Source organism: Peromyscus californicus, unplaced genomic scaffold, assembly GCF_007827085.1.
Source record: "Peromyscus californicus insignis strain IS unplaced genomic scaffold, ASM782708v3 Scaffold_7__1_contigs__length_154581171, whole genome shotgun sequence".
Taxonomy (NCBI): Eukaryota; Metazoa; Chordata; class Mammalia; order Rodentia; family Cricetidae; genus Peromyscus; species Peromyscus californicus.
In genome coordinates, this window is record NW_026294595.1 from 124,787,036 (window position 1) to 124,812,153 (window position 25,118).

Genomic DNA, 25,118 nt, shown 5'->3' on the forward strand with positions numbered 1-25,118 from the left:
GCTTTCCTATAAAGTTCCAGAAATAGCACTGACAGTTGTTTAGCTGATGAAACACGGTTGCATTCACTGGTCTGAAGGCCATCTCACCACAAACCTACTGTTGCTTTATTTCTACAAACCAGTCCCGAGGAGGTGACACAAGATTGGGAAAGACGACTCCTCAGACTCCAGCCACTTCTCCAACTGCACATGAGCAGTGTGGGGAGGAAGGGCAGCCAGTGGTTCTCACTTACCGCAGCTATTGACTTCTTTCAATTTTTACATCGTTAACTATTCAAATTACTTTTCTGTCAAGTTATTTCAAACACTTCCAGAGACACCATCTTTTCAGCATTCTCACACCCAAGGAGAAAAGAAACAGGTACCAACAGCAGAGGACACAAACAGGAGCAAAGGCCAACATCAACTTACCTGGGATCAATCAAAACTGGGAGACACCACCAGAGGACCCTGGGCGCCCTAAGAGGTCCCCTTAGCTTCACTTCTAAGCAAACCAGATGGCTGTATGGTCCTAAAATACCCTTACCAAAAGTTTTCATACTGACACTGTTAAGCAATTAAAGTAGAAAAATAAAATAATTAAAGTAGAGAAGAAACTCCCAAGCCACTTCATCAAAAAGAGTAACCAGCAGAAAAGTGGGTTTTATATTATTTATTATCATCAAAATTAAGACCAGTGTATAAACAGACTTGCCAAGAAATAAGCAACTCTGAGCCTATTACATTAGCACAAACATCAACAGGTCGCTACTCACATCTGTAGGTAGAAAGGTAATGAACCAAGCCATAAAAAGGACATTTCTAAAGCACACTGTGCAGGTACAGACTCGCTGGGTCACCCAATTCTAGTGGAGGAGGTAGTCACAGCAAGAAGCCCAATGAAATGCTCTTGGCCACTAAAACACGAGTCTTGAAAACCCTCTGGCATGAAAAGAGGCTGAGCCATAGCATGTAGAGGTTGGGAGGACACCCTTTACTATGGAGGAAGAGTCCAGGTATTCCCACACATCTCACATGACCCTGAGAACAAAGTTTCAGCTTGCATGATCCCAGCCAGCAACCTCAACACACCTGCACTGGCACTTCCACACCATCCCCGACAAGCATGACCCCACTTTAGAATGAAGACACTGAATGTGGCAGAAAGAGCCGACTGCAACAGAAAGGTCCCTGCATAGCTAATCCCATACTCTAATCAAACCCTGAGCCCTGGGACAAGTGTAGGAAATTCTCCAAGTCCTAGAGATTTCGGGTACTTAGCGTGAAATTTTGTTAAAGAGATATTGGCTTTCTGTGAATTGTCTTTCCCACAGCAGATACACTGTTTCCCTCTAAAAGTGACATCAAGTCCAGGTGAGAGGCACCTCTTGGAGACCATACCTTCTCCAGGTTGCAGCAGCTACTCCCACACTTCCAAGGACTAACAGGAACAGAAGGACAAAGCTATGTCCATGGCTCCTTCCAGACCTATGGTAGCTGAGTGTGATGATTCCTGGCATGCACAGTGAGAGCAGCTGCTGGGCTGACTAAATAGACTGGAGGCTGAGTCTGCAGATGAAGGGCGATCTGAAGGAACCCAGGTACAGATGTCCATCATGTTCATGTGCCTCACTCACATAGGTGACCACCAGTCCATCAGGATCATGCAGGCTTCTCCGGAAGGCACCACTGTCACTGAGTTCTAGGACCAGGCTATACCGTGGCACAAACTTCATCACCGTCTCCTGACTGAACAGCTGGAAAGGAAATATCAGAGATGAGAGCTTACCTTCTGACTGCAAGCAAACTGATCATACAACTTCTCATCATCTACGAGTAGCCCAGCATCCTGGGGATAGGGAGGTCCCAAAGTGCAGGGGCAAAAATCATGTTCCCCACTCCCATGCAGATCAGACTAAGGAGGTCAAGCCTGCATAGGGACAGCGATGGCTTAGCTAACCACAGAAAAAATGCAAGATCACATTCCAAGAGATCACTACACTGAAGTCAAGCTGAAAACCATCTCTGTCTACCAGAACACTGGGTCAAAACCAGTACAGCTTAACCACAAGTCTTACACTCAAGGAATGTAAGAGGCAAATGATGAGAGTTTAAAAAGCCTTTCACAGTCACAAAAGGGCTGGGAGGTTTAAGTGAGCAAGTCCATCCTATGATATCCCCTCTGAACAAGCCCATTTTGACGTCTTCCTTGAAACTTGGTCTGCAGTCCCTGTGGGCGAGCCCCTGTACAGAGTGCTGAGCTGGGCACCTGTGAGCACAGCTACAAACAGATGTAGCCTTGTGGGGCTCATACAAAGTTTAAGCAGAGAAATCCCATGGAGGGACACGATTTCTGGCAATGGAGAAAGACAGTGGAAAAAAGCAACTTGTGTAGAGTTTAGAAGCAGGCCTGAGCCGGGCGGTGGTGGCGCACGCCTTTAATCCCAGCACTCGGGAGGCAGAGCCAGGCGGATCTCTGTGAGTTCGAGGCCAGCCTGGTCTCCAAAGCGAGTTCCAGGAAAGGCGCAAAGCTACACAGAGAAACCCTGTCTCGAAAAACCAAAAAAAAAAAAAAAAAAAAAGAAGCAGGCCTGAGTCTTCTTTCTCAGATAGGAGCGACAGCTACACCATGGTTGCACTTGGAGGAACTTATTAAACAGCAAACACATCTATGCATGGTGGCAAACACCTATAACCCCAGCACGTGAGGGGCAGAGGCTGGCAGAAGGCAAGTTCTAGTCAAATCTAGGCAGTTATATAGTAAAATCCTGTCTCAAAAACAAAGGAAATACATGCAAGATAAGGTGACCCAGGCATCTCACTTCGGTGAGACAAGGAAGGTACAAAGATGAGGGGAGCTAAGAAAACGAGAATAAAGCCCTAGAGCTCAGTTCTACTACAGGTAATCTGCATACACGCCGGCTTTAAATTTTAAACTAGTATGATCAAGAAATGTAGGTGTAAGCATATGCTTGCACTTCCTAGCTTTGCTCCTCAGGAACCAATGAACAGTGCTGACCAAAAGAATCAGCACTGATACCCAGAAGTCCAAGTGCTCCCCCAAAGAAACGGCCAATTCCAGAGCAGGGAAAATGCAACATGGGTGTGTTCATTTCCTCAGAACTGAAACTTTCCCTCCTGGAGAGGGGAGAGGGGCTCCTAAGATCGCAAAAGCCAAGGAGTCATGAGACTCACAGGGTGTGAAGGAAGGCAGAAGCAGGTCAAAAGAGCCACTGTAGACAGAGAGCAGCAGGACTACCAGGTAAGGTGGCCTCCGAAGTCAGCAAGGTGAAGTGACAAAAATACTCGGAAGCAAGGAAAACAGAAGAAAGAGAGGAGGGAGACTCAAGTGTTTCAACTGTATTTTCGGCTAAAGAATAAAACCTGTTTACAGTACTAGAGGAGTTCCTTCGCCAGCAAGTGCTTACCACTCAAGCACCCAGGTAAAAAGCCAAAAGTGGCAGCACACACCCGATGCTGGGGATGTGCAGACAGGCAGATCCCTGAGGCTCAAAGGCTGGCCAGCCTTGCCCACCTGATGAACCTCAGATGAGAGACCCTGTTTCACAAAAGAAGGTAGACAGTTCCAGAGGACTGACCCTATGGTTGACATCTAGCCTTCACACACATGCACACACCTAAGCATGAACACACGTGTGCTTAAAGTAGGTGTGACAGGTACCAATATTCTAACTGGAACTGAGGTTTGAGAGCTAGTCAGGCCAATGGAAACAGACCATTAGACTCATCTCCACCTTGCTTTTGGGAATCAGTTTTCATAATTACCTTAAAAATCATTCTCTTAATAAAAGGCTTCTCAGATAAGAAATCCAACATGGAAAACCCGGGGTTAGCACGAATTGTTGCAGCAGCAACCCAGTACCCGCCGGAGCTGCTGGGCCGGATATTGTCAGGAAATCCAGGCATGTTCTCCACAAACATATCTGCCCCTCCTTTCATCAGGCCAGACACATAGACTCTGAAAAACATGCCCAAGTAGGCAATGCAAAGTAGAAAAAAATTTAAGGTAAAATTTTTAGCCAGGCACAAACCTGGTCTTAGTTCAAGTATCTGCACAGAAAATACTATTCACGTGTCTGTCGTGAACGCAAGCAGAGTTGCTGACACACATCTTGAGGACCACACAAGCAGGAAGAGCCAAAGTCCACCTTACAGGGGAACAGACTGCAGGCTACGCAAATGGCATGAACTCAAGACACACTCTGGACTGTGACCCTCACAAGGGCTGAAACATGAGGAAGGAAGCCTATCCTAACTTCAACTTTCTCATCATTACACAGAGCAGTGGCCAAAAGCATCCAAACCAGACATCCATTCCCCTTGTTTCTTTCTATCCTACCACAGGCCCTGACAAGCTCTGTTCACACCACACACACACACACACACCTTCGTATCCTGGCCATGGTTGTCTCTGCCACCAGAACGAAGTCTTCCTCAGGAGAGAGCTGAACTCCATTGGGGAACCTCAACTGGTCCAACAAAACCTTCACTTCTTTCGTCACAGTGTCGTACTCCAGCAGGCTGTGGAAGGCCCAACACAGCAGTCACACAGGGGAAGAGCCCAAGATCTCCTGTGGGCTTGGGGCAAGGGAAAGTGACTCAGCCTCCCACTGGAGGGATAGAACCCATGTCAGGGATCTGTATGAGCCTGGTCCCAAGCTGGCTAGTAAGGGCCCTCCCTGTCCACACCAGATCCAGCATCCCCTTACTGACTAGAGAACTAGGTCAGCACAATGAAGGCCAGCACACCAGCCTTTAGAGGCATGACCTGAAACCTAGGCCTGCTGGGGGGCCTCACCCATTCTGTCTAGAACCCCCACGGATAGACAGACTGCCTTTTATTTGCTCTGAGGAAGGGAGATCATACTGAGCCATCACATGACTCCAGAGCCACTACGGTCTTGTTCCTAGACACTGACACCCCGTGCTGAGACCCTACTACAGCTTCCAGCAGAAACAGGTCTGCTGCCCTTGCCCTGTGGCTAATCTACTCATTGAGGGGAAGGCCTGAAAGGAGCACTTGCCGCCCGTCATCAGTGCCCTCCATCACCAGGAGCAGGTAGTCCCGTCTCTGCCACTTGCTGCTGGAATCCGTGAAATAAATCTTCCTCCCATCCCGAGTAACAGTGAGATCATTCACAAAGGACATTTTCTTGCCCTCAATGGGAGTCTCCGAGGACAGCAGCAGTTTCACTGCGCCTGAAGTCACAAAACATGAAAGATTCACTCTCATTTTAGGAACTTGTTTCTTAATAATTTCACAATGTTTATCAAGCCAGCTGATGTCAAGACAAAAAGCTAAAAGGAGCTTTTCTAACCCCCAGTGAGAGCAGTTATCAACCATTAGGTAACAATCTTTTTTTTTTTTTAAGACTAAACTTTACCAAAGGCAGAAGTACAAAGATGAAGAACACATTTTTAATTGATATCAACAAACCTTAAAAAAAAAAAACTATTAAGAGCAATATTAAGAGCAAAAAAAAAAATCTAGTACTATCTTTTAGCTGGAGAGAAGAAAAATCAAATCTTCCATTCATCTGCTTTTACATTAAGCAACAATAGTGAGTTTTTAAAACTAGCCAGGAATGAGGGACACACTGCAGTCCTAGGTAGGAGAGGTAGAGGCTTGAGGAGGGCTTGAACTCAGTAATTGGAGGCCAGCTTGGGAATACAATGAGACCCCCAGCTCAAAACTCAAATAACATACAGGACATAAATTGAGTGCCAAGTTTCCTATGTACACTATTATTTAACCCTGTGCAAGAATCCATAGGCAAGGTCTACTATGAATCTTTCCTACTATATGGAAAACAGGAATAGAAAGGCTATGTAACCTCCCCAGTCATAACCACCAGAAAGCAGAGGCCAGTCTGCAAAGCCCATGGTCAAGCCCCATGCATAGATCCTCCATAGAGAGAGCACACAGCATATATTATAATACCAGTTCTAGTTATATCACATGCAGTCATAAGAAAAAAATGAGAAGGAACTGTCTAAGGAGGAAAAAAAGATTCTCAGACAGGAGGATGAGGAGTAAATGTTTACAACACAACCCTTCTGAGAGCCAGTGGCTAAAACATAGATGCAGAGAAAAACTGGGCTAGGACCAAGGCAGTCTCAGAAAGGGAGTTCTCTGGTGGCCAACACAAGTATCTGTAGGCAATACTTGTGCTGTTATTTAGTAAGAAAACATTGTAGTTGCCTACACTACATTTAACAATCTTATTAAATATGCTTTATGTGTATACTGTTGAAAAGAGCTGAAAATATCAAAGAAACAAGTTGTCACATACGTTTCTGAGGATTTACTTCGAATAATCCCTTGTATGCATCAACCACAAAAAGAGTCCCATTGGGCCCTGCCCGGATGCCCAGCGGTCGCCCACAGGTAGGTTCATCATCTCGGGTTTCTAGGAAGATAAACAACAGGAATCGGTGGCTGCTCCAAGATTCTACCTGTGCCCTCTTCAGTGTCCAAGTATCTCTTCCATAACTCCCTAAACAGACACCATGCTGTACAGAGCAAAAAGACCACAGTGTTAGAAATGGACCTGCCTCCTCAGAGACTCACTGCAAGGAGCTCAACCCGGGTGCTTACTGTAGGTGCTACCACAGCATATACTTAATTATGCATTAAGGTGCTTACTGCAAGTGCTACTGTACCACAAGGGGGGCTCACTGTCCAGTGCTCGATGTAGGTGCTGAGTAGGTGTTATGTGTGGAGTGGAAAGGGCAGGCTGAAGAAGCTAATACAGAGTATGAGCATGGGTGTCCATGGATGCAAAGCTTCCTAGAAAGGTACTCATTCAATTGTTGGCACAGTCACTTTTCAGAAGACCCTAAGTGATTTTTATTTTGATTTTGTATGTTTATGCTGCTTTTATTTTGAAATGAAAATGCATCATTTTTATAAAACATCTCCAGTTATCAAAAATGGTAACAAGGCTGTGTATTATAGTGGTAGAACACTTGCCCGGTAATCAGGAAGTCCTGGAATCCACCCAAAATACCACAAAAAATAAATAAAAAATAAAAATTTACAGTAAGTTAATTAATTTTTAAAAATGATAGGAATCCTGTGGTTCAAGTTTTAAACAGTGTGATTGTCTGCTTATGCTTCCAACGTCTAAATGATTTAAGGGTTCTCAGACTTGAGTAACACAACTGAAATCCCTGAGGAGCTACTAAGGAGTCACATGTCAGCCCCCAACAGTCACAAAGCCCCTGTCTTTATATAAAGCAGCACCACCCACAGAGATTAACAGCTGAAATTCCCACAGGGCAACCAGAGACTGAATGGGATGATGAGGGGACACAGCACCAGGAACTACTCAGCAGTCACATGACCAATGCCCAACTGGAAAGCAAGGACATCAGAGTGACAACCACAGGCTCTGTTGGACACACCAAGGCCAGATGACCACCCGGCAATAAAAAACGAAGGTGACACCACAGCGTGTCCTGTCTGCCAAATGGTCAGCAGTTCTCCAACAGTGAAAGAGACATCCAGGGGAAAGGACAACTTTCTGAATGAGTTGTCACCAACTTACTGCAAGGGCCTGAACCAAAGCGGGCGATGGTCTCTATTTCCCCGTTTTCAAGTTTTAAAACTCTGCCATCTGCTGTGCCAGTAAACATCGCATCTGTTTACGAAAATAAAAAGAGGAAGGGTCATTAAAGGGTTGGCCTAAGAGCTATGACCACACTGTCTCTTCTATAAGGGAAACAGTTTGGTTATATTTTAACAGCCAGAAAGGAAACAACAATTCTGAAGATGATGGAGAAATGATGTACGGGACATTTTTAAATCCTTAAATTTTAAAGTAACAAGCCAGGCAGTGGTGACACACGCCTTTAATCCCAGCACTTAGGAGGCAGTGGCAGGTGATTCTCTGTGAGTTCAAGGCCAGACTGATCTACCAAGTGAGTTCCAGGACAGCCAGGGCTACACAGAGAAACCCTGTCTTGAAAAAACAAAACAAAACAAAAAATTTAAAGTAACAAAACTATGGGGGCTTCCTCAAAGGATACAACTGTCCAAAGCTGTACAAAGTCTGCACATAGGCAATATGAACAGACTTATGTGTGTTAAAGAAACTGAATAAATAATTAATAATCCTGCAAGACAGAAAGCATCAGCCCCCCATCAGCTGGATCACTGGTGAATTCTACCTTAAAAAATTACAGCCAAATCTCTAAAATTTGCTTCAGAAGACAGAAGCTGAAATAATACCTCTTAACTCATTCTATGAATTACAACTTTTGCATTGCCCTAACAAAGACATGAAGAGAAACTACAGACCAGTATCTCACACAGATGCAAGAGGCAACCTGAACAGACTGTATGACTCTAATGGTACAACATTCTGGAAGAGGCAAACAATGCAGAAATTTAAGTCACTAGTAGCTGGGAGTTAAAGAGGGGAAGAGAACACAGGTGAATTTTAGGACGGAGAGAATATCCTCTATGATGGCATTACAAAGGTGTCCAAATCCACAGAGTGCACAATGCCAAGAGTGAACCCTGATTAAAACAGACAGTGGAAATAATAACCCAACTATGGTAGGAGGGGGCAACAGTAGGAAGGCTGGACCTGTGTGCAGAACCCAACACCCATTCTGATAAAATCTCTTCTTTCTGCTCCATTACTGTAAGCCTAAAACAGATCTTCAAAAGTTTGCTCTGGTCAAAAGCAGAAGGCTGGGGAGCTATTCACAAATCCTAGAGGGGAACCTACTGTTGATTTGCTCAATAGAAAAGGTGTCAAACTGCCTCCTAAATATACACGTTTATACACACAGATTAGTGCTGCCCTCAGCCTTGGTCAGAGTCTTTCTTTGCAGTGGGTGATAGCTAATACAGACTCTTAACTGGTCAGACTGCTGAGGATAAGTGACTGCTGAGTGCTCAGCCCTCAAAAGACATCCATAGCACCCACACTGAGGAAACATCCCGGAAGAGGGGACAGAATTACTAACTGCAATTCCCAATCCAGGGAACTTTTCTAACTCAATAGAGGCAGTTAAAATTATCCGGTCATGCTTTCATAATTGTTCTAATGAAAAGGTAGATAGCACCACCTGTGGAGAGGGTGACTCATAGAAATGTACTGGCTGGAAATAATGAGTACATATAAGGCAACAACACCTGGAACACTAACCATGTCTCACAGTTCTGGGAAGGAGATTAAGGTGATGCATACACAGAAAGGGAAAACCCCTTAGGGATATATATAGCACCAACTGTTGAAGTTAAGTTCCCTGAACACCAAGCATATAGAATCAATGGTAGGATCTGGTATGCTCCAAGAGAAAAAATGCAATGCAAAATGTAGAATGGATAGATCCACCTTTACCATACACAGGAGCTTACACTGGTGGAAGAATGGTATGGTGGGATGGGAAAAGAGTGCCTCATCAAAGTCTGCCCTCTGTGAGAGAATGAGGTAAGTAGGACCTCTTGTAGGCCAGGGAACTATATTAAAGCATATCTTACCGATAGGAAAGAATTGTTCGGGTTCAAATATTGTTGTCCTTAGAGCAATGTACCCATGCCCATAACCTTTTAATTGTGTAACCACAAGCAGCTGCCAGCTGGGCCTAAGTGCTGCAAGAACAGGATCACTTAAAACCATGAACTGAAGTATGCTAATTGGTGGTTGTTCTCCTCTAGCACCTGTCCTGAGGCAGTCAGCACCTGCCACTCTCTCCCAGGATACCCTCCAAATAAAGCTGCTGCAGCAGGTGTCTGGATTCCAGCTTGTAGCTCACATCCACAGGAATAGAAGCAGAGAGGTCCCCTTGGGTCCACACCAGAACTGGCACCCAGTATACTCAGCTCCTCAAGAACGGAGAAGGCAGAACAGGCGCACTCATAAGGCAGCAAAGACCTCCAAGCAACACAAACTCTAGCTGAAACAACAGTGTTTGGCTTTGTCACCAGAACTGATGAAACTTACTAACAAATGTCAAGCCCTTTTAAGAGAAACGGAAGTTCTACCATAAAGTATTTACTCCTACTGAAAAAAAAGGTTTACTCTGCCAGCCATATAATAAAGCAATAACTGCAGAAATGGGCAGGCCTTGGGGTCGCTATGGACAAAGCAGAGACAGGACAAGAGTTTATCAAACACTGGCACAGCAATGGCCCTGGCAGGCTGAGAAACTAAACCTAGGTGCACAGCACACAATGTCCACAGCCACTGCCCAGGTAATGTAGTAGACACAGGGCTGCAGCATTTCAAAGCTGCTACTCAGAAACCCTCACACCAGTCCAAGTTTAATCATCTCATTAACTGTGTCCTTTCAATACTAAGCATAATTCTCACCCTAACCAAAAAAAAAAGTAAAAAGAAAACCCTACTGTCTGGTTGCTAGAGTCAAATTCATTATCAGGCCCAATTCTTGTTCTCAGGAAATCCATCCTGAGATGGATAGATTTCGTGGAAATACTGAGAACTACTCCTCTCCACTTCAAAATAAAACCTATGCGATACAAAGACAAAGTGAGCACAGAACGGGGGTGCTGTCAAGTAACACCTACTAACTAAACAAATGAATTCAGTGTCAGGGTCAGCATCTGCCTTCCACCTCTGCACAACCAAGTATCAAAGTGCTCTGTGGAAATTAGCTCCAAATCGCCCCATGGAGCCCAGCATGGTGGCATGCACCTTTAATCCTAGCACTCAGGAGGCACAGGTAGACAGATCTCTGAGTGCCAGGCCTGGTCTACAGAATGAGTTCCAGGACAGCCAGGGCTACTCAGAGACACTATGTCTTAAAAAAAACAAACAAATAAAACATACAAAAATGGAATGCAAACCAGACAGAGAGAAGAGAGAGCTGTTCCTTGAGATGTTCACAGCTGAAACCCAAGCCCACAGCTCCCTACTGCCACTGCTGCTGCTCCCACAGAGCCCACCCACCCACCCTGAGCAACAGCGGCCTGGAAATCAGCCAAGTGCACGCCACAGATCCGTTTACTTACCCCCAATATTTACCAGGGACTCTGGCCCACTGAGTTGGTTTTCAAATAGCCTTTCTGCTTGTCGCAACTTTGTATTTGGTTGCAGAACACCAAACATAAGAGGGGGTTCTTTGAAGCTGTAAAACAGTACAATTACAAGGATTTGTATATAAAAATATCCGTGAAGGAAAACATTTCCTGAGGACCCATGGCATGTCTATCTCCCTGTTCTAACACACAGAATACATTCCCAAAACACCCTTGAATGCCAGAAAAATAAAGATTAAGGGGGAAAATTCAAGGATATCAAAAGAGATTACAGTAGGAAATAATTATGAAAATACAAATATTGCATGTCCCCATACCCCAGACATCCCATGGATCTCATCACCATCCAGGGCCTTAAGACAGTTAGACTCTCTCACACCCTGATACAGACAGCCCTGTAGCTAGTATCTATCTGTAGCTAGTACTGTCTGCCTGACATGGGGAGAGCGCTGTTGACCTTCCACAGCTGACTAGCTTCTTGCTTCATGTAAGGGAAGGGAGGGAGCCAGCCATGGAACAACATCCAGGGCTCAGGACATCACACAGGTACATTCTGCTGAACCCCAGAGCATCCTCCCCTCCCACAGAGTAACTGCAGCAACTCCCCTCCAAACTCATTCCCATCCACAGACAAAAGTGCCACAGCTCCCAGCTACTGCTGAGGCCACTTTGAAAGAGACATGATTGACCTTCCTCCCAGGTCCTCTGCTGCCACTCTGCCCTGGACAGTATCTTCTGCCTCTTCTCTCTCATCCTACAGTCGATTCTCAATCAAGCAGCCCACTTTACATCACAGCATCTGTCTGCTGATCCCTGCAAATGCCCCATCCCACTCACAACCAAAGCCCTTGGAGTGACTTCTTATGCTGCCCAGTCTGGCCCTGTCACCTGTTACCTTGTTGTTTCTTCTGTTCCCCATACCAGGCCCCCTTTGTAGGATCATGAGTACCAGGTATCTTCGGTCCTTAACATTAACTCTCATAAACTCCTCTTTCCTTGGTGAAGCCTATTCTTAGCACCCAATTTAAAACTGGCCAGCCCCCTGGGCCTGGCCCATACCTGCTCTAATCTTTCCATTCTACTTACCATCTTCTCATATACTTTTGGATTTGCTTTTCTGGGGTGTTTGCCTCTCTGGCCCCACTAGAAGGGATGTTGTGTGGACCAGAGATTCCTTCCTGCTTCCCTCTGCTGTATCTCAAGAACCTGACAGACAGGGAGTTCCCAACACACACTGCTGAGGAGGAGGAAGAGGAGTATTTCCCATCCTGCCCTCTACCTTGCCATTCAGTGAGGCTGTTTCCTGGCCTGCTCACCAGTGGAGGGGAGGTAGGGGCCTGGGGGTGGCTGAGAATGTGAGGGATAAAAAGCTCTCTATTCTGCAACACAACAATTGTTCACAACATTGTACTTTACTCCCTGTTGCCACTTCTGAGTCAGCACCACACCCGGATTAAATTGTCTTTCCTCCCTCTGCCCTGGCTCTCAACCATGGCTTTCTACCAGCCATAAAGGCAAACCCTTTCAGCTTAACTAGAAAGTTCCAGTGCCAAAGGAGGAGGCAGGAAGTAGCCTGCCTGCTTTGGCCAAGAGTTCAGGTCTGACCCTGACAGGCCCAACCACCAAGCTGCGCTTGCAAAGCAAACCATGTACGAGCATAAAGCCAAGACCACAGACGCTCAAAACCTCCCCATCTTGGCTTAAATCCTTCCACTCAGGAAGTTCTCAAGAAGCGACTGTGTGCTTGTCCCTGCCCACAGGCAACCTGAGGACAATCTCAGTAGGGAAATACCAAGAAAATTCAAAGCCAGGCATAGTAGCTCATGCCTATCATCATGGCTGAAGCTGGAAGATTGCCACAAGTGTGAGGCCAACCTGGGCTGCAAAGGGAGACCTTGTCTCAAGGGGTGGGGGGAACAGGGACAGGGACAGGCAGATTTGGATGCAAAAAGGCAAAGGGCAGGCAAGCAAGGTCCCCATGGCAGTAGTTGGCAGCAGAGGACAGCCACCAGGAAGCCCAAATCAGATCATGTCTTGGGGCCTCACCTGGCTAGCCATTAAAGTAAAGCCAGTGACACTAGTTCACCCTTGCTAACTCTGTGGCTGTACTTCTTACGTCCAGTCATTAACTTCTTGTTGTTGTTGTAGTTTTCAGCCAGAATCATGTTTTGCTCTTTCCTCTGAGACCAAGCTTCCTACACCCCTTTGCTAGCTCTGTCAACTCTTAAGTGTGCTGAGTCTGTCTCACACAAATGTCCACATCAGGACACAGTCCTGGGGCATGCCATCTTAGGAGATCTTTGCTCCAGACTCACTCCAATTTACATCTCACAGGGCCTGAGAAAGCAGTTGCATTTCTACTCAGAAAGGAACAAGAGGACTGTTTTCCACAGAAGGATATGGGCGTTTCTAGGCATTTTAAAAATATACTTAGCTGCATCTGAACCCTTCTTGCCTCATTAGGCTCCCCTACAGTACAACCAGTGCTCACCTTGTACAACTTCAAATCCTCACTGAGCTGTTTTTCTGTTTGCCATAGTCATACACCCCTTTTCAGCTAAGTTTCATCACCATTCTTTCTACACACAAACTGGCCCTCCCTGAGATCAAAGGATTTCAGTCAACTCCAAACTCACATCTTCAGCTGCTGTGTGCATCTCCCCTTCACAAGGCTGGCTCTAACCTGGCTTCTGACTACCAGGATATGCACTGTTTACTTCCCTGCCTTACTCAAGGAGACCTGGGTCAGTTCTGCTGGGAGGAGATTGAGACAGTTTTCTACACGTTAAGAAGGGCCTCTGAGAAGACTACCCGATGTCCTCAGGCCCGAGGCTCAGACAGGAAGTGTGGAAGAGTACCCACTGGCATACAGATAATTAGAACCAACCCCTCAAGCTGACTAGGTCAGCATTCCTCCTGGATCGTAAGATGCAAGCTAATCCCATTTCCATAGCACTGTGCACCTTTATTTGTAGTCAGTGATTACTTGGGTTTTTGGTTTTTACAGTGTTGGGGATCAAATCAAGGGTCTTTGTACTTGCTAGGTAAGTAAGTACTCTATCCATATCCCCCAGGCCCTTTAGTTACTAAAGTTTGGTAATTCTAAATCCAATAAACAAGGTAACTCTTGCCCACATGTTCATCTAAGATCAGACTGTGTCCTCCCTCATCTCGGATATCTGGTAGACACCTACCTTAGCTGCTGAACATATTCTTAGTGAGTTGAAGCCAATATAAAATCTTAATTTTTATATATAAAACACCAACACATTATTCAGTTGTATATATTATCTTTGCTCCATAGTTAGACAAAGTTCTTGTATGAAGTCCTTTTGAAAGCTTTACATGAAGTACTAACTCATCTAAAATGAATCTCAGATGGCTTCCCTCCCACTAGTATCTCCAAAGGCTTTGTCATGATGACTTGGAGTTTTGTTACTGCAGAATCTGTGTGAATTTCCTATGTGAATTTGTCAAACTTACTCAACCAAATGGAAGAGCTAAGATTTCCTTTGATTTCTAAAGGTGGGAGATACAAAATGATTAGGAAATTAGAGGCTAAGGGAGTTGAAAGAGCTCCTTCACAAAAAGCTCAACCTACCTCCTTCCATTTTCTCCAGGCCAAACCACACAACCCTTCTACAACCAGCCCAAGTTCAATATCAGCAAACACCAATAAAAGCCTGACCCTCCCTTCTGTGACCACAAACATGACTACATGTTAAGGGGTTTTCAAATTACAATAGACTAATTCCTCACAGACCTCCACTGGTGAATTATAACTTAGCAAAAAGAGAATACTAATTACAGATCTTAAAAATTAACTATTTACAAAAATTACATAAGGGATTTAAATCACTGCAGTGTGCTTCTGCTACTTCAAATGAACTAAGGCCAGTTATTTCTAACACTTCAGCTTCTTTAATTCTGATTTCTATAGCTGGTTTCTGTCACAATGGCAGGGACAATTTCACAGGTATTGAGTTATATCTAATTCAACATGAAACCCAAATACTAAAGAAGTAGAGCTCTCCTACTCATCACCAAGTTCCAGACCACACTGATCTACTGCACACCCCCACTGGTAGGGGAACCCTTCCCAAGACTGCTGGGCACTTACCTGAGACTCTGAGGATCTATAGGGGACTCCAAGAGCATCACGGCTCCAAGCAGGGGAATGGCAAGGGAAAGAGCCAGCATCAGGAAGGTCGTTCGGAAAACTCTGCCACTGAAGGAGCTGTCAGAAAGAACACATGAGTGGCAGTTAGCACAGCCACACACGGTGACAGACCTGTCGGCTCTGGGTGCCTGCTCGGAAGCACGACCGCTCACCCAGTTTCTCTGCTCACCAAGTTTATCCACTGCAAGGTCACTGACTTTGTGATGCTGGTTAAACTTGAGTGGTTCGTCAACCTTGGCAGACATGACTACTTCTTTGTGTAAAATCCTGCAGCTCGGTGAAACACTCTGGTCATTTAGAGTCTAGATATTCTTTCTTCTAGCAGAATTTCAAGGAAAAACTCAAAGAATTGACGAATACAAAATGTAAATGGGAGAGCCGGCACAGCTCACCAACCTGGAACCCCAGGTCACACTTAGAAGTCTGACAGAGGAGGGTTATAAGTTGAAGGCCCGCAGGACTACAAGATCCTGACTCAGAAAAGATAGGAGAAAGACTTTCAATGATGTGATGGACATAGTCACATATAGAGAAGATGGGCAAAGAGAGAGAGCGGGTGGACTGAGATTTTCATGAAGAAAACAGGAGTCCTGCCAACTCTCTGAGCCCCTAATTTCTGGCACATTTTGCACCGCTCCATTTTAGGAATCAAAGGAAATCCTTGCTCTTCCTTTGGTGGAATTTGGTAGATGTTCCTGGGGAATTCACATAGATTCTGCAGTTAAAATTCCAAAAAGCTATTTACCAGTCTAAGAGGTGCTTTTGAATCTGGGTAGCTTTAAGACAAGTGACAGTGGCCGGGCGGTGGTGGCGCACGCCTTTAATCCCAGTACTCGGGAGGCAGAGCCAGGCGGATCTCTGTGAGTTCGAGGCAAGCCTGGGCTACCAAGTGAGTTCCAGGAGAGGCGCAAAGCTACACAGAGAAACCCTGTCTCGAAAAACCAAAAAAAAAAAAAAAAAAAAAAAGACAAATGACAGCAATAACTAGAACTCCTCACACACATTGTCATTCTTATCTGGTTTTTTTTTAAAAAGTGACAATCTTCAGTTTCTTGCTACATAAACCTCATAGAATCATTATCTGCTTATATAAATTACACTGTAATTTTATTAAACACTTGACATCAAGGTTAACTTAAAAAGGGTGGCAATATAGTGTGTAAAGGCTCTTGCTGCCAAGGCTGAAAACCTGACTTCAATCCCCAGAACCCGCAGGGCAGAAAGAGAGAACTACATGGACACTGTGGCATGCATGCCTACATACCTATACTCACATTCACATGTTCACACATACAAACACACACACACACACACACACACACACATTTTTTTAAAAGGTTAACTTGAGCAAATTAAAAAAAAATAAAATCATGAGCTTATCAGAAAGTTTCTATCTGTAAAATTTAAATGTAGACGTAAAGAGAAAAATGAGGAGTCCTACTTAATAGAACAGATTGGAAGGAAGGGTTTTGGCTTTGACAAGCAATGTCCACTGCCAAACTGGAAGAACATCAGCAGAGCAGAAAGGACTTTAGGCCTGCTTTCCCCATTAGCAATTAGCAGAGTGGAAGATGCCTGGACCCAGAGCCCTTAGGGTTTAAAAGGTCATGATGCTATATCTCTCCGAGAGTCATGTTAATGCAACCACACAACGTGTGACTTTTAGTAACTCCTCCCTCCTGACCTGCAATGAGGCAACTTTAACCCAGAATCCTTCATTCTATGGTTTCTTGTTAGCAGTCACCACTTGTCCAGCAATTCCATACAGCTCTCTCGGTTTCTGAGGTGTCAGCTTGCAGCCCCCATGTTGGTCCTTTTCCACCACTGTCAGCCTCTCCAGGGCTTGAAGGACTAGACAGGCCACACTCTTGAAGCCTCTACTGATGTGGCTGGGCCTGATGCTATTTCTCTTAAATCCTCCATAGATCTTGGTCATAGAGCCAACGCTATCACCAGCCCAGGCTTGTGTGTAAAACCCAGTTCTCAGAGCATGATCTTTATGTTTGGTCAGACTGCCTGTGTCCACTCTTCAGGGACTTTCAGTTTCCCAGACCTTTGGAGGAAAGCTATCAGAGGTCTGATGAACTCCTGCTGGTTTACCTCTTCTACAGTAACACCAGGCATCATGGAGTCTCTGTGCTGCCCATCAGGGAATACTTCTATTATTTGGCATAAGATCTTTCAGGTTCATTCATGTACTCATGTTATACAATATATCAGTATTACCCCTTTTTTTTGTTTTTACTAGTATAAGACAACCCCCCCAGTGTGTGTGTGTGTGTATGTGTGTGTGTGTGTGTGTGTATACCACATATGTTTATCTACTCATCTGTGATGATAAATTGTGTACCCTAATAAAATTTGCCTAAAGATCAGAGAACAGAACAAGCCACTAGATTAAACAAAAAGGCCAGACAGTGGTGGCACACACCTTTAATACTAGCACTTGGGAGGCAGAGATCCATCTGAATCTCTGTGAGTTCAAAGCCACCCTGAATTACATGAGATTGACTCAGTCTAGGAGAGAAACAGCCAGGCAGTGGTGGCACATGCCTTTAATCCCAGTACTTGGGAATCACATACCTTTAATCCCAGCATTAGGAAGTAAGTAATATGGCTGGGTAGAGAAAGGTATATAAGGTGTGAAGAGACAGGAACTAAGGTCTTTTTGGCTGAAGTCTTTTTGGCAGAAGCCCTTTCAACTAGAGGCTTTTCAATGAAGCCCTTTTCGTCCAAAGCTCTTTTGGCTAGAGAGCTTTTTCAGCTGAAGATTCAGAGGCTTTCAAACAGAGGGTTTGTGGAGCTGGCGAGGTGAGAAGTAGCTGTGACTTGTTCCTTTGTCTCTCTGATCTTTCAGCATTTACCCCAATATCTGGCTCCAGGTTTTTTATAAGACATTTTAGCAATTCGTGTTACACTCATTCACTTATGGACATCTGTGAGTGAATGGGGAAATGGTTTCTTTCACACAGTGTAACTGTGACTACTTATTGGATAAAAGGTGTCTTAAAGGGATGATGAAAGTAACTGACCAACACTGCAAACACTGTAAATCCGCTGAGCTTCACACATTAAAATGGTAACTTGTGTGTTTCATGAATTACATCTCAACAAAAATGATGTGAATTTATACAGTGGTAAACTGTTGCAAAACTCCATCACTTTATAAAACAAAAAGCACTAAATTGGAGATTTTAAGTAAACATGATTTGTTCCCACTGAAGGAAAAGAAACTAAAAGTCAGTGACTTCTCTATGCAAAACCCACACAAAATCCTGGAGCACTATATCAATGTGATTTTCTTGAAGCGGCCTAAAGCTTTTTACCACAATAGAAATAAACTGAGAGGTATCTGTTCAAAAAAGCAGGGCTGGTTACAAGTACCAATGACAGAAAAAATGGCTGTTAAAAACACGAGTCCCAAAGAGAGACAAACACATTCAAAGCACCCAGGGAACACGATACAGTCCAACCAGGATATTCTTCTTGTCCTTTAAAGGATGCTGATGCAATCCTCTACTTCATCTGAACCAGCAGGGGGACACTATAGTCCGATCTGTGGTTGTTGGTTGGCATTAACCAAAATAAGCATGAAAATCTCACAAAGTACAGTCTTCTTTTTTTCACAAATTCTCCTAATCTGTGTCAGACTTACACAAACTCTCCTTTCCCACACTGTCCTAGCATGGGAAGAAGGGTGTTAGGAATGGAGCCCAGAGCCATGCACATGCTAAGCACGCACTGTCCCATGAAGGTACATTTCCAGTCCTGTATCTCACATTTCAAAACTCTTAACTTAGTGACCTGATTCAGAGTATGTGACACTCTGCTTGGGTCACTGTCCCTTCACATCATGGCAAAAGGTTCAACTGTGTCCAAAGTAAGTTCAGCCAGGACTCAACGCACCCGTGCTTACAGCTGGAAAAATAGCCAACTTCCAAAGATGACACACAATGAGTGTCCCACATCTCCCACCTTGTCGGGATCTGGACAAGCACCTTCTATTATTTTCTTTCTGTGGTCCTAGTGATGGAACCCAGGGCCTCTTACATGTCAGGCTAACACTCTTACCATTGAGTGACATCACCAGCCCCTTGACAAGATTTGCTGGGATCTGGTACTGCCAGTCTCTTACCGTTAATAGGATCAAAACTGGAGAAGAATTTAGAAGTCCCCTGTTGGGTGCTCCCAACTGAACTCCTCAATGAAGACAATCTTCACAGTTTTGTTTGGTTGGTTGGTTTGGTTTGGTTTTGGTGGGGGGTTGGGGGGGTTGTTTGTTTGCTTGTTTTGATACAGGGCTTCTCCATTATGTAGCTCTGGCTGTCCTGGAACACAGTAGATAGACCAGGCTGGCCTCAACCACACAGAGATTCACCTGCCTCTGCCTCCAGAGTGCTGGGATGAAAGGCATGCACCTAACATATTTACAGCTTTAAACAATGCCTGGAGATTCTGGTCTATGGGTCCAGAGTGGGCCTGGAAACCCATTTTTCCCATCAGTTGTTCCTGATAAACAGATGGATACCACTAATCTTATCCAACTTCCTCCTGGACTTCATTATCCAGCTTCTACTAGTAATTGTGCTGGTCAAGTTTTAAGAAAACTCTGAGCACCATGATGGAAATAGAGCAGGCACTAACGAGGCACAGCTACTGAGCACTTGAGATGGAGAGAACTTGTCACATAAATGAGGCAAACTGTTCTTGCACTCTTATTCTGCATACACTTACTGGAGCCTAAGATTAACTTTTGACCAGACATCCCCACTACTGATCCTGGGAATTCACAGTCCACTTCCAGCCCTCCATGTTTTCTCCATGTTGGCTTTCCTCAGACTGTGCACCTGCATAAATTTAGCTTAAAGAAGGAACTACACCCTTCATCTCTGTTTTCACTTACACACTTCCAGCCTATAATCACATAATCAGAAAAGCTAGCAACTTATCTTCCAAGTGCAGCCTGAGCAACCTACTTGTTTGTCCAATCTCTTAAGAAGAGCCTAGAGCAATGCCTGCTCCCTTGAGGACGTGGGCATCCTGAATTGCCTGCAGTCTCTATGGGAAAGGGCACAGTCACAGTGATGCAACCAGTTGGGATAACTTACAAAATCCTCTGCCATTTCACCCGCTCAATTTGAAGGGTATTCTCTAACGCTCCCTGCATGTGCACACCAGACCACCATCAGATAACAAGACACCAAGAATCCAAGAGTGAACTGTGAACTCTGCAGAAAAAAAGTCTACAGGCTCCAAATCCATAGGGTACGAGCAGCCTTGGGTGCCAAGGACGCTCAAAGCCAAAGAGCAACAAGTCTCATCTTTTAAAGTGATGGAACTTGCTCATTTTTCACATTCCTTCCTCCTAGAATCATTTTTTTCTTCTGAAAAAGTAAGAAATTAATTGTCTTAATTGAGCAATTAAGAAAAATAAGCTGGGCGGTGGTGGCGCACATCTTTAATCCCAGCACTCGGGAGTCAGAGCCAGGCGAATCTCTGTGAGTTCGAGGCCAGCCTGGTCTACAAAGCGAGTTCCAAGAAAGGCACAAAGCTACACAGAGAAACCCTGTCTCAAAAAGCCAAAAAAAAAAAAAAAAAAAAAAAAGAAAAATAAGTTAAAAGACCCATTTGAAGACACACTTGGGCAGTGCTGGGATGAAAACACCATAATCTCCCAACTCCCTTGTTCTCCGTCTTAAATTGGAAAGTGGGAATGAGGCCTGAAAGACACTTTTACTCTAAAAGCCCTCTGAAGCTTACTGAAAACACTGTTGTCAAACTCTCAATGAATCCTTCACTCCTAGGTACATGCATAAAAACTAAAGCCTTCTCTTCCTAGATAGAAGGATATTTCAAAAGATAATTTCATAGTGTAAGGATTACTTTGCAACAAAGTTCCTGAAGCATTTGGGAGACCAATGTCAAACAGTAACTCTAAAGGGCAGCGGCATGGTAAATGCCTCACTCATCCGTGTCCCATACTGAATAAAAGGGCTGAACAATCAAATTCCACTGGGTAGCTCATTCAGATATTCAGAAGCTTTAACACCAAAGCTCACTCTGAAGGCATGATTCTGAAAGATGCTTCTCAGTCACTGTCCAACTGCCAGCTCCACCCTTCATTACTGTAACTTCGTTCATAACATCTCACTCACAGCGACCTCAACAACCACTCCAGTCAAACAGAGCAAGGCTGCTTTTCCTGCAAGGCGGGAAACTTTCCAAAGTACTGCTAAGGGCCCCTCCACTATTACATCTGTTTTCCTTCTTCTATTCTGACAACTAGACAATCAAGTTTCCACCACTCCGTTCTGAGGCGTGTCTAGCAATTTGACATTGCAATCCCCCATTGTCAGCTACAGAATTTACACTCAACTGTGTAATCAAACTTTTTTTTAAAAAAAAGGAAAGAAATCTCATAATGTTGTAAGTCAGTTCATAATTTTGTGTTAGGCTTGCAGGCTTTCGCAAGTCTGAAGTTTGCTCTAACTTTCTGTTTGTTTATACTTTCTTCAGATTCCTTGCTGTCTTTATTTTCTGCACCGAGAGTCAAACACACGACCTTAGGTGAACTAGGTAAGTGTCCTACCTCTGAGCTCCCAACTTCCAGATTTCTTTACTTCACAAAACTTTCCTGATTCACATTCAACCCTAGACCCTTACAGTAATCAAGAAGATAATTGGACAAACTACTAGAAATTACCACAAAAATACAGAGCTGCTACTGATGAAAACAGGAACGTTATAATAGTAAGGGCAGAAAGGAAGGTGGCTGACAAGAACTCACTTTAGAAGCAACCATTAAGGATCACTAATGAAAGAGAAAGGATACTAAGAAACATTATTTACAAACAGAAAGTCAAACAGTGTAAGCACAAATGGAAGACACTGGACAAGATCAGGTGCAAAGAGACAATTTGCATCTAATTTGTAGTCAGAAAGGAAGAAATCCCCACAGAGAACCTTAAAAAATAAAATCAAGATAATTAAATATGTCCCTTTGCCTGGGGGCCAGAAGTGTCACAGCAGCTGTTCTAGATGGTAGGCCCATCTACCAAGGGCCCCCAGGTACAGGGTGCACCAGGCTTCAAAGCACTGAACCTCTCAGAGTACCTGGGTAGGGCCTTCAACTGCTCCATCCTTTTTCTCCTAGTTTCTGCAGTCAGGTTTGGCTACTCCTTGCTTATCCATCCTAAAGATTCGTCATTAATTAGTAATTAATTCGCAATATCCACAACAAGCCTGGTGAGCAATTTGTCCCAAATCTACACCCACTTAGTAAAGCGTGCCCTAGAAAATGGGACCTCAAGGCAACCTAAGATGGCTGGTCTCCTTAGTCAAGACCCATACTATCACTTTCTGGTTCTTTCACAAACTCATTTCTAAAGCCAAAGTGTTTTGTGTTTATCTTATTATCATTAGTCAATAAAGCTGACCATCAGAAGCAGAAACTGTCTCTCCTCCAGTATGTACCACACCCCCTCATGACACTGCTAGTGACCAAATAAATACTTCCAATTTTTCTATCACGTAAGTTAATTCCACAACTTTAAGGCTGATCTAGAAATTCAAAATATAAAATCCACATCACAAAACTGAAAAGTGAATTTTAAATGTCTTATATTATTAGGGTTTAAGGAGCATGCTTCAGCTTTTAGCTAACAGAACATTCTTAAATACAGGAAGACTGGGGCAAAAAAAAAAAAAAAACTTTAGAGATTTACTAATCGTCAGTAACTACTGTCCCTATCAGAAAAACTGCCAACAATGTCATGTCGGTTCTCTACTCCGTGGTGAGGACTGCAGACTGCGCGGCGGCAGTAGGTGCAGGAGAGGCTCTTCGCAGAAGGAAGATCCCGCATCTTTTCTGACTTCCCTTCAGGAAAAGTGAAAAGGAGAACACAAAAGTGGCAGGCAGGGCAGTGGCCGGGTGGCTGTCCCACGAGTATCAGAGGATCCAGCAAGGACATGTCGGGAAGATGCCAAAAGGCGATGGCTCCAGCGGCTGGGGTGTAAGAAGGCACGGGGAAGGCCCGCAGCACGGCGAGCACTGACAGCCCGGGTGCGCGGGAGCCCTCGCCCCGCAGATGCGTCCTGCAGGTCAGAACCCGGGTCCTCGGTCAAAGTGGAGTTAACGAAGAGGGTTCTCGTCCACGGAGAGGATGGCCCCAGTCCAGGTTCGGCCTACCTGCCCTCCTTGGCCTCCGGGGCCTGGCCATCGTCCGTGACGACCTGCGGCCGCAGGGGCCGGCGCTGCCGCAGCCCATCTGCCTCGTTCATCTTGCAGCCGCACCACGGGCTCCACCGCCTCGGTCGGCACTAAGTCGCACGAGTTCCAGGACCGCCCCCCCCCACGCCCCCGCGCCCCGGCGCGCGGAAATGACGTATGCCTGGCGACCCAGCTGCATACTGGCCCCTCCCCCTTCGGGAGATTGGCACAGCGGTACGGCCCCACCCCCGGCCTCGGCGAACAGCCGCTGGCGAATGGTGGGGGGGCCCCCCTCACCCCACCAAGTCTGGGTGCTGAGGCCGCTGCCGGGGTCTCCCTCACGTCTTTGTGCCGGCGGTGATGTCTGCAGTAACACGCGTGCAAAGAGAGGATGCCACTGATTCTTAACGAACTGTGTGAAAAATTCCGCGTTCATCCTCTTGCAGTGCAATAATCCCCGCCTGAAAATCGTTCTTTTCTGAAACGATTTCCGGAAAGATTCAAAATGTTCCCTTTTGGTCGAGAACAAATGTTGACTACTAGATCTTCGGGTGGTTATACAACAGACATTTGAAAAAAATTTTCTAAAAGGAGTTATCTTTAGGTAAAGACAGGCCCAAGTAGAAAAGACCACTAGTGGCAAAACTTTAGGGATCATGAAGGAAGCAGCAGGTGGCGCTTCCACAGTATTACAACGAGCCAAACATACTCCAGGAGTTGAGGTGAGCAGACCACAGGTAAAGCCCCTCCTTTCTGGAACTAATGGGAGCCATGATTTCAATAAATGTAAAATTTAATACAGTGATGGTTTCTAAAGGAAGAAACTTGACCTTGTGGAAGCATTTGACCAGTGAAGGAATGGGACATGGGGGTAGGATTGGGAAGAAAAGGCAAGGAGGAGAACCCCCTTTCAGGCAGCAGAAGCCAAGTCCTGTTCCTTAGGGCACTGGGAATGCTCTCTAGGATACACACATGTTCAAAGTGCAGTCACTTAAGTTTCCCAGCTGCACTTAGAGGTTTTGCAGAAACATACATGCAATTATCTTTTCAGCACTAGATGGCGGTAGAATGCCATCTTAATGTTCTATTTTCCTTCCCGCTTGCGGGAAGTGGAGATTTCTTACCCGGTTCTGTAGGGATCCTGGGTTATATAATTCAGGCCCTGACACCATTGTACTTGATTCCATCATTGAAGACAGACAGTATAAAAAATCGTATACTGTTTGTAATTTTAACAAATGCTATGTGGTCTGGCACCTTCCTGCTTGCCTGGAAGGCTTGCCATTTCTGATCCCATGTCTCTCACCTTGGAGTCTTATTCTTTTTTCCTTATGATACATTTTTCTTTCACCTTCACCTAAGTCATTTTTATCATCCAGAATCCACTTCAAGTATTATTGCTGAAAATCTCGTCTTCAGTCCCCAGAGTATCTTCCTCTCTAGGAGACTCTTTGAATATTCCTGAACTGTCACGAGAAGCCTATTCAGTTATGTGTATCCCATGCCCAGTGTGAAATGAAACCACATGAACAAAACAACCAGGAACATACACAGTGAAAATATTAAAGAGTTGAATACACTGAACTTGCTGCATGAAGGGATTCACCAGAGGACCCGTGAGCCCCTCAAAAGAGGGCAGTTATGGAAGACTGCTCGTGAAATTTAGGGCTCAAGTTAGAGATGGTCTTGAAAGGGATTGGTTAGAATACATAAAC

The 25,118-nt window shown here is 44.9% G+C and overlaps 1 protein-coding gene and 1 pseudogene across 4 annotated transcripts; both read right to left on the minus strand.

The window, feature by feature from the left end:
- Positions 1-637: 637 nt before the first annotated feature.
- Apmap (adipocyte plasma membrane associated protein) lies at positions 638-23,550 on the minus strand. 4 transcript variants are annotated; one of them, XM_052724839.1, is made up of 9 exons: positions 23,383-23,550; positions 15,135-15,251; positions 10,988-11,103; positions 7,551-7,643; positions 6,294-6,410; positions 5,025-5,199; positions 4,387-4,521; positions 3,766-3,958; positions 638-1,736 (listed from the first exon to the last, which is right to left on the minus strand). In XM_052724839.1, exons 1-9 carry the CDS (start codon positions 23,472-23,474, stop codon positions 1,527-1,529), a joined length of 1,248 nt encoding a protein of 415 aa, XP_052580799.1. In that variant the 5' UTR covers positions 23,475-23,550; the 3' UTR covers positions 638-1,526. The 4 variants fall into 4 exon arrangements, with proteins under 4 accessions (XP_052580799.1, XP_052580801.1, XP_052580800.1 ...); XM_052724841.1 differs by lacking the exon at positions 23,383-23,550 and adding an exon at positions 19,330-20,460; XM_052724840.1 differs by lacking the exon at positions 23,383-23,550 and adding an exon at positions 15,364-16,008.
- On the minus strand, positions 16,153-19,321 carry LOC128101589 (40S ribosomal protein S19-like; annotated as a pseudogene).
- Positions 23,551-25,118: the final 1,568 nt, after the last annotated feature.

What these genes read in the sequence shown, in the direction of transcription:
- Apmap (XM_052724839.1), bottom strand. Translation starts at nt 23,474, where the DNA reads ATGAACGAGGCAGATGGGCTGCGGCAGCGCCGGCCCCTGCGGCCGCAG. An exon ending in ATAGATCCTCAGAGTCTCAG is followed by an intron (nt 11,104 to 15,134) that starts GTAAGTGCCCAG and finishes ACTGTTTTACAG; the next exon opens with CTTCAAAGAACCCCCTCTTA. An exon ending in CGAAGTAAATCCTCAGAAAC is followed by an intron (nt 5,200 to 6,293) that starts GTATGTGACAAC and finishes TTGTGACTTCAG; the next exon opens with GCGCAGTGAAACTGCTGCTG.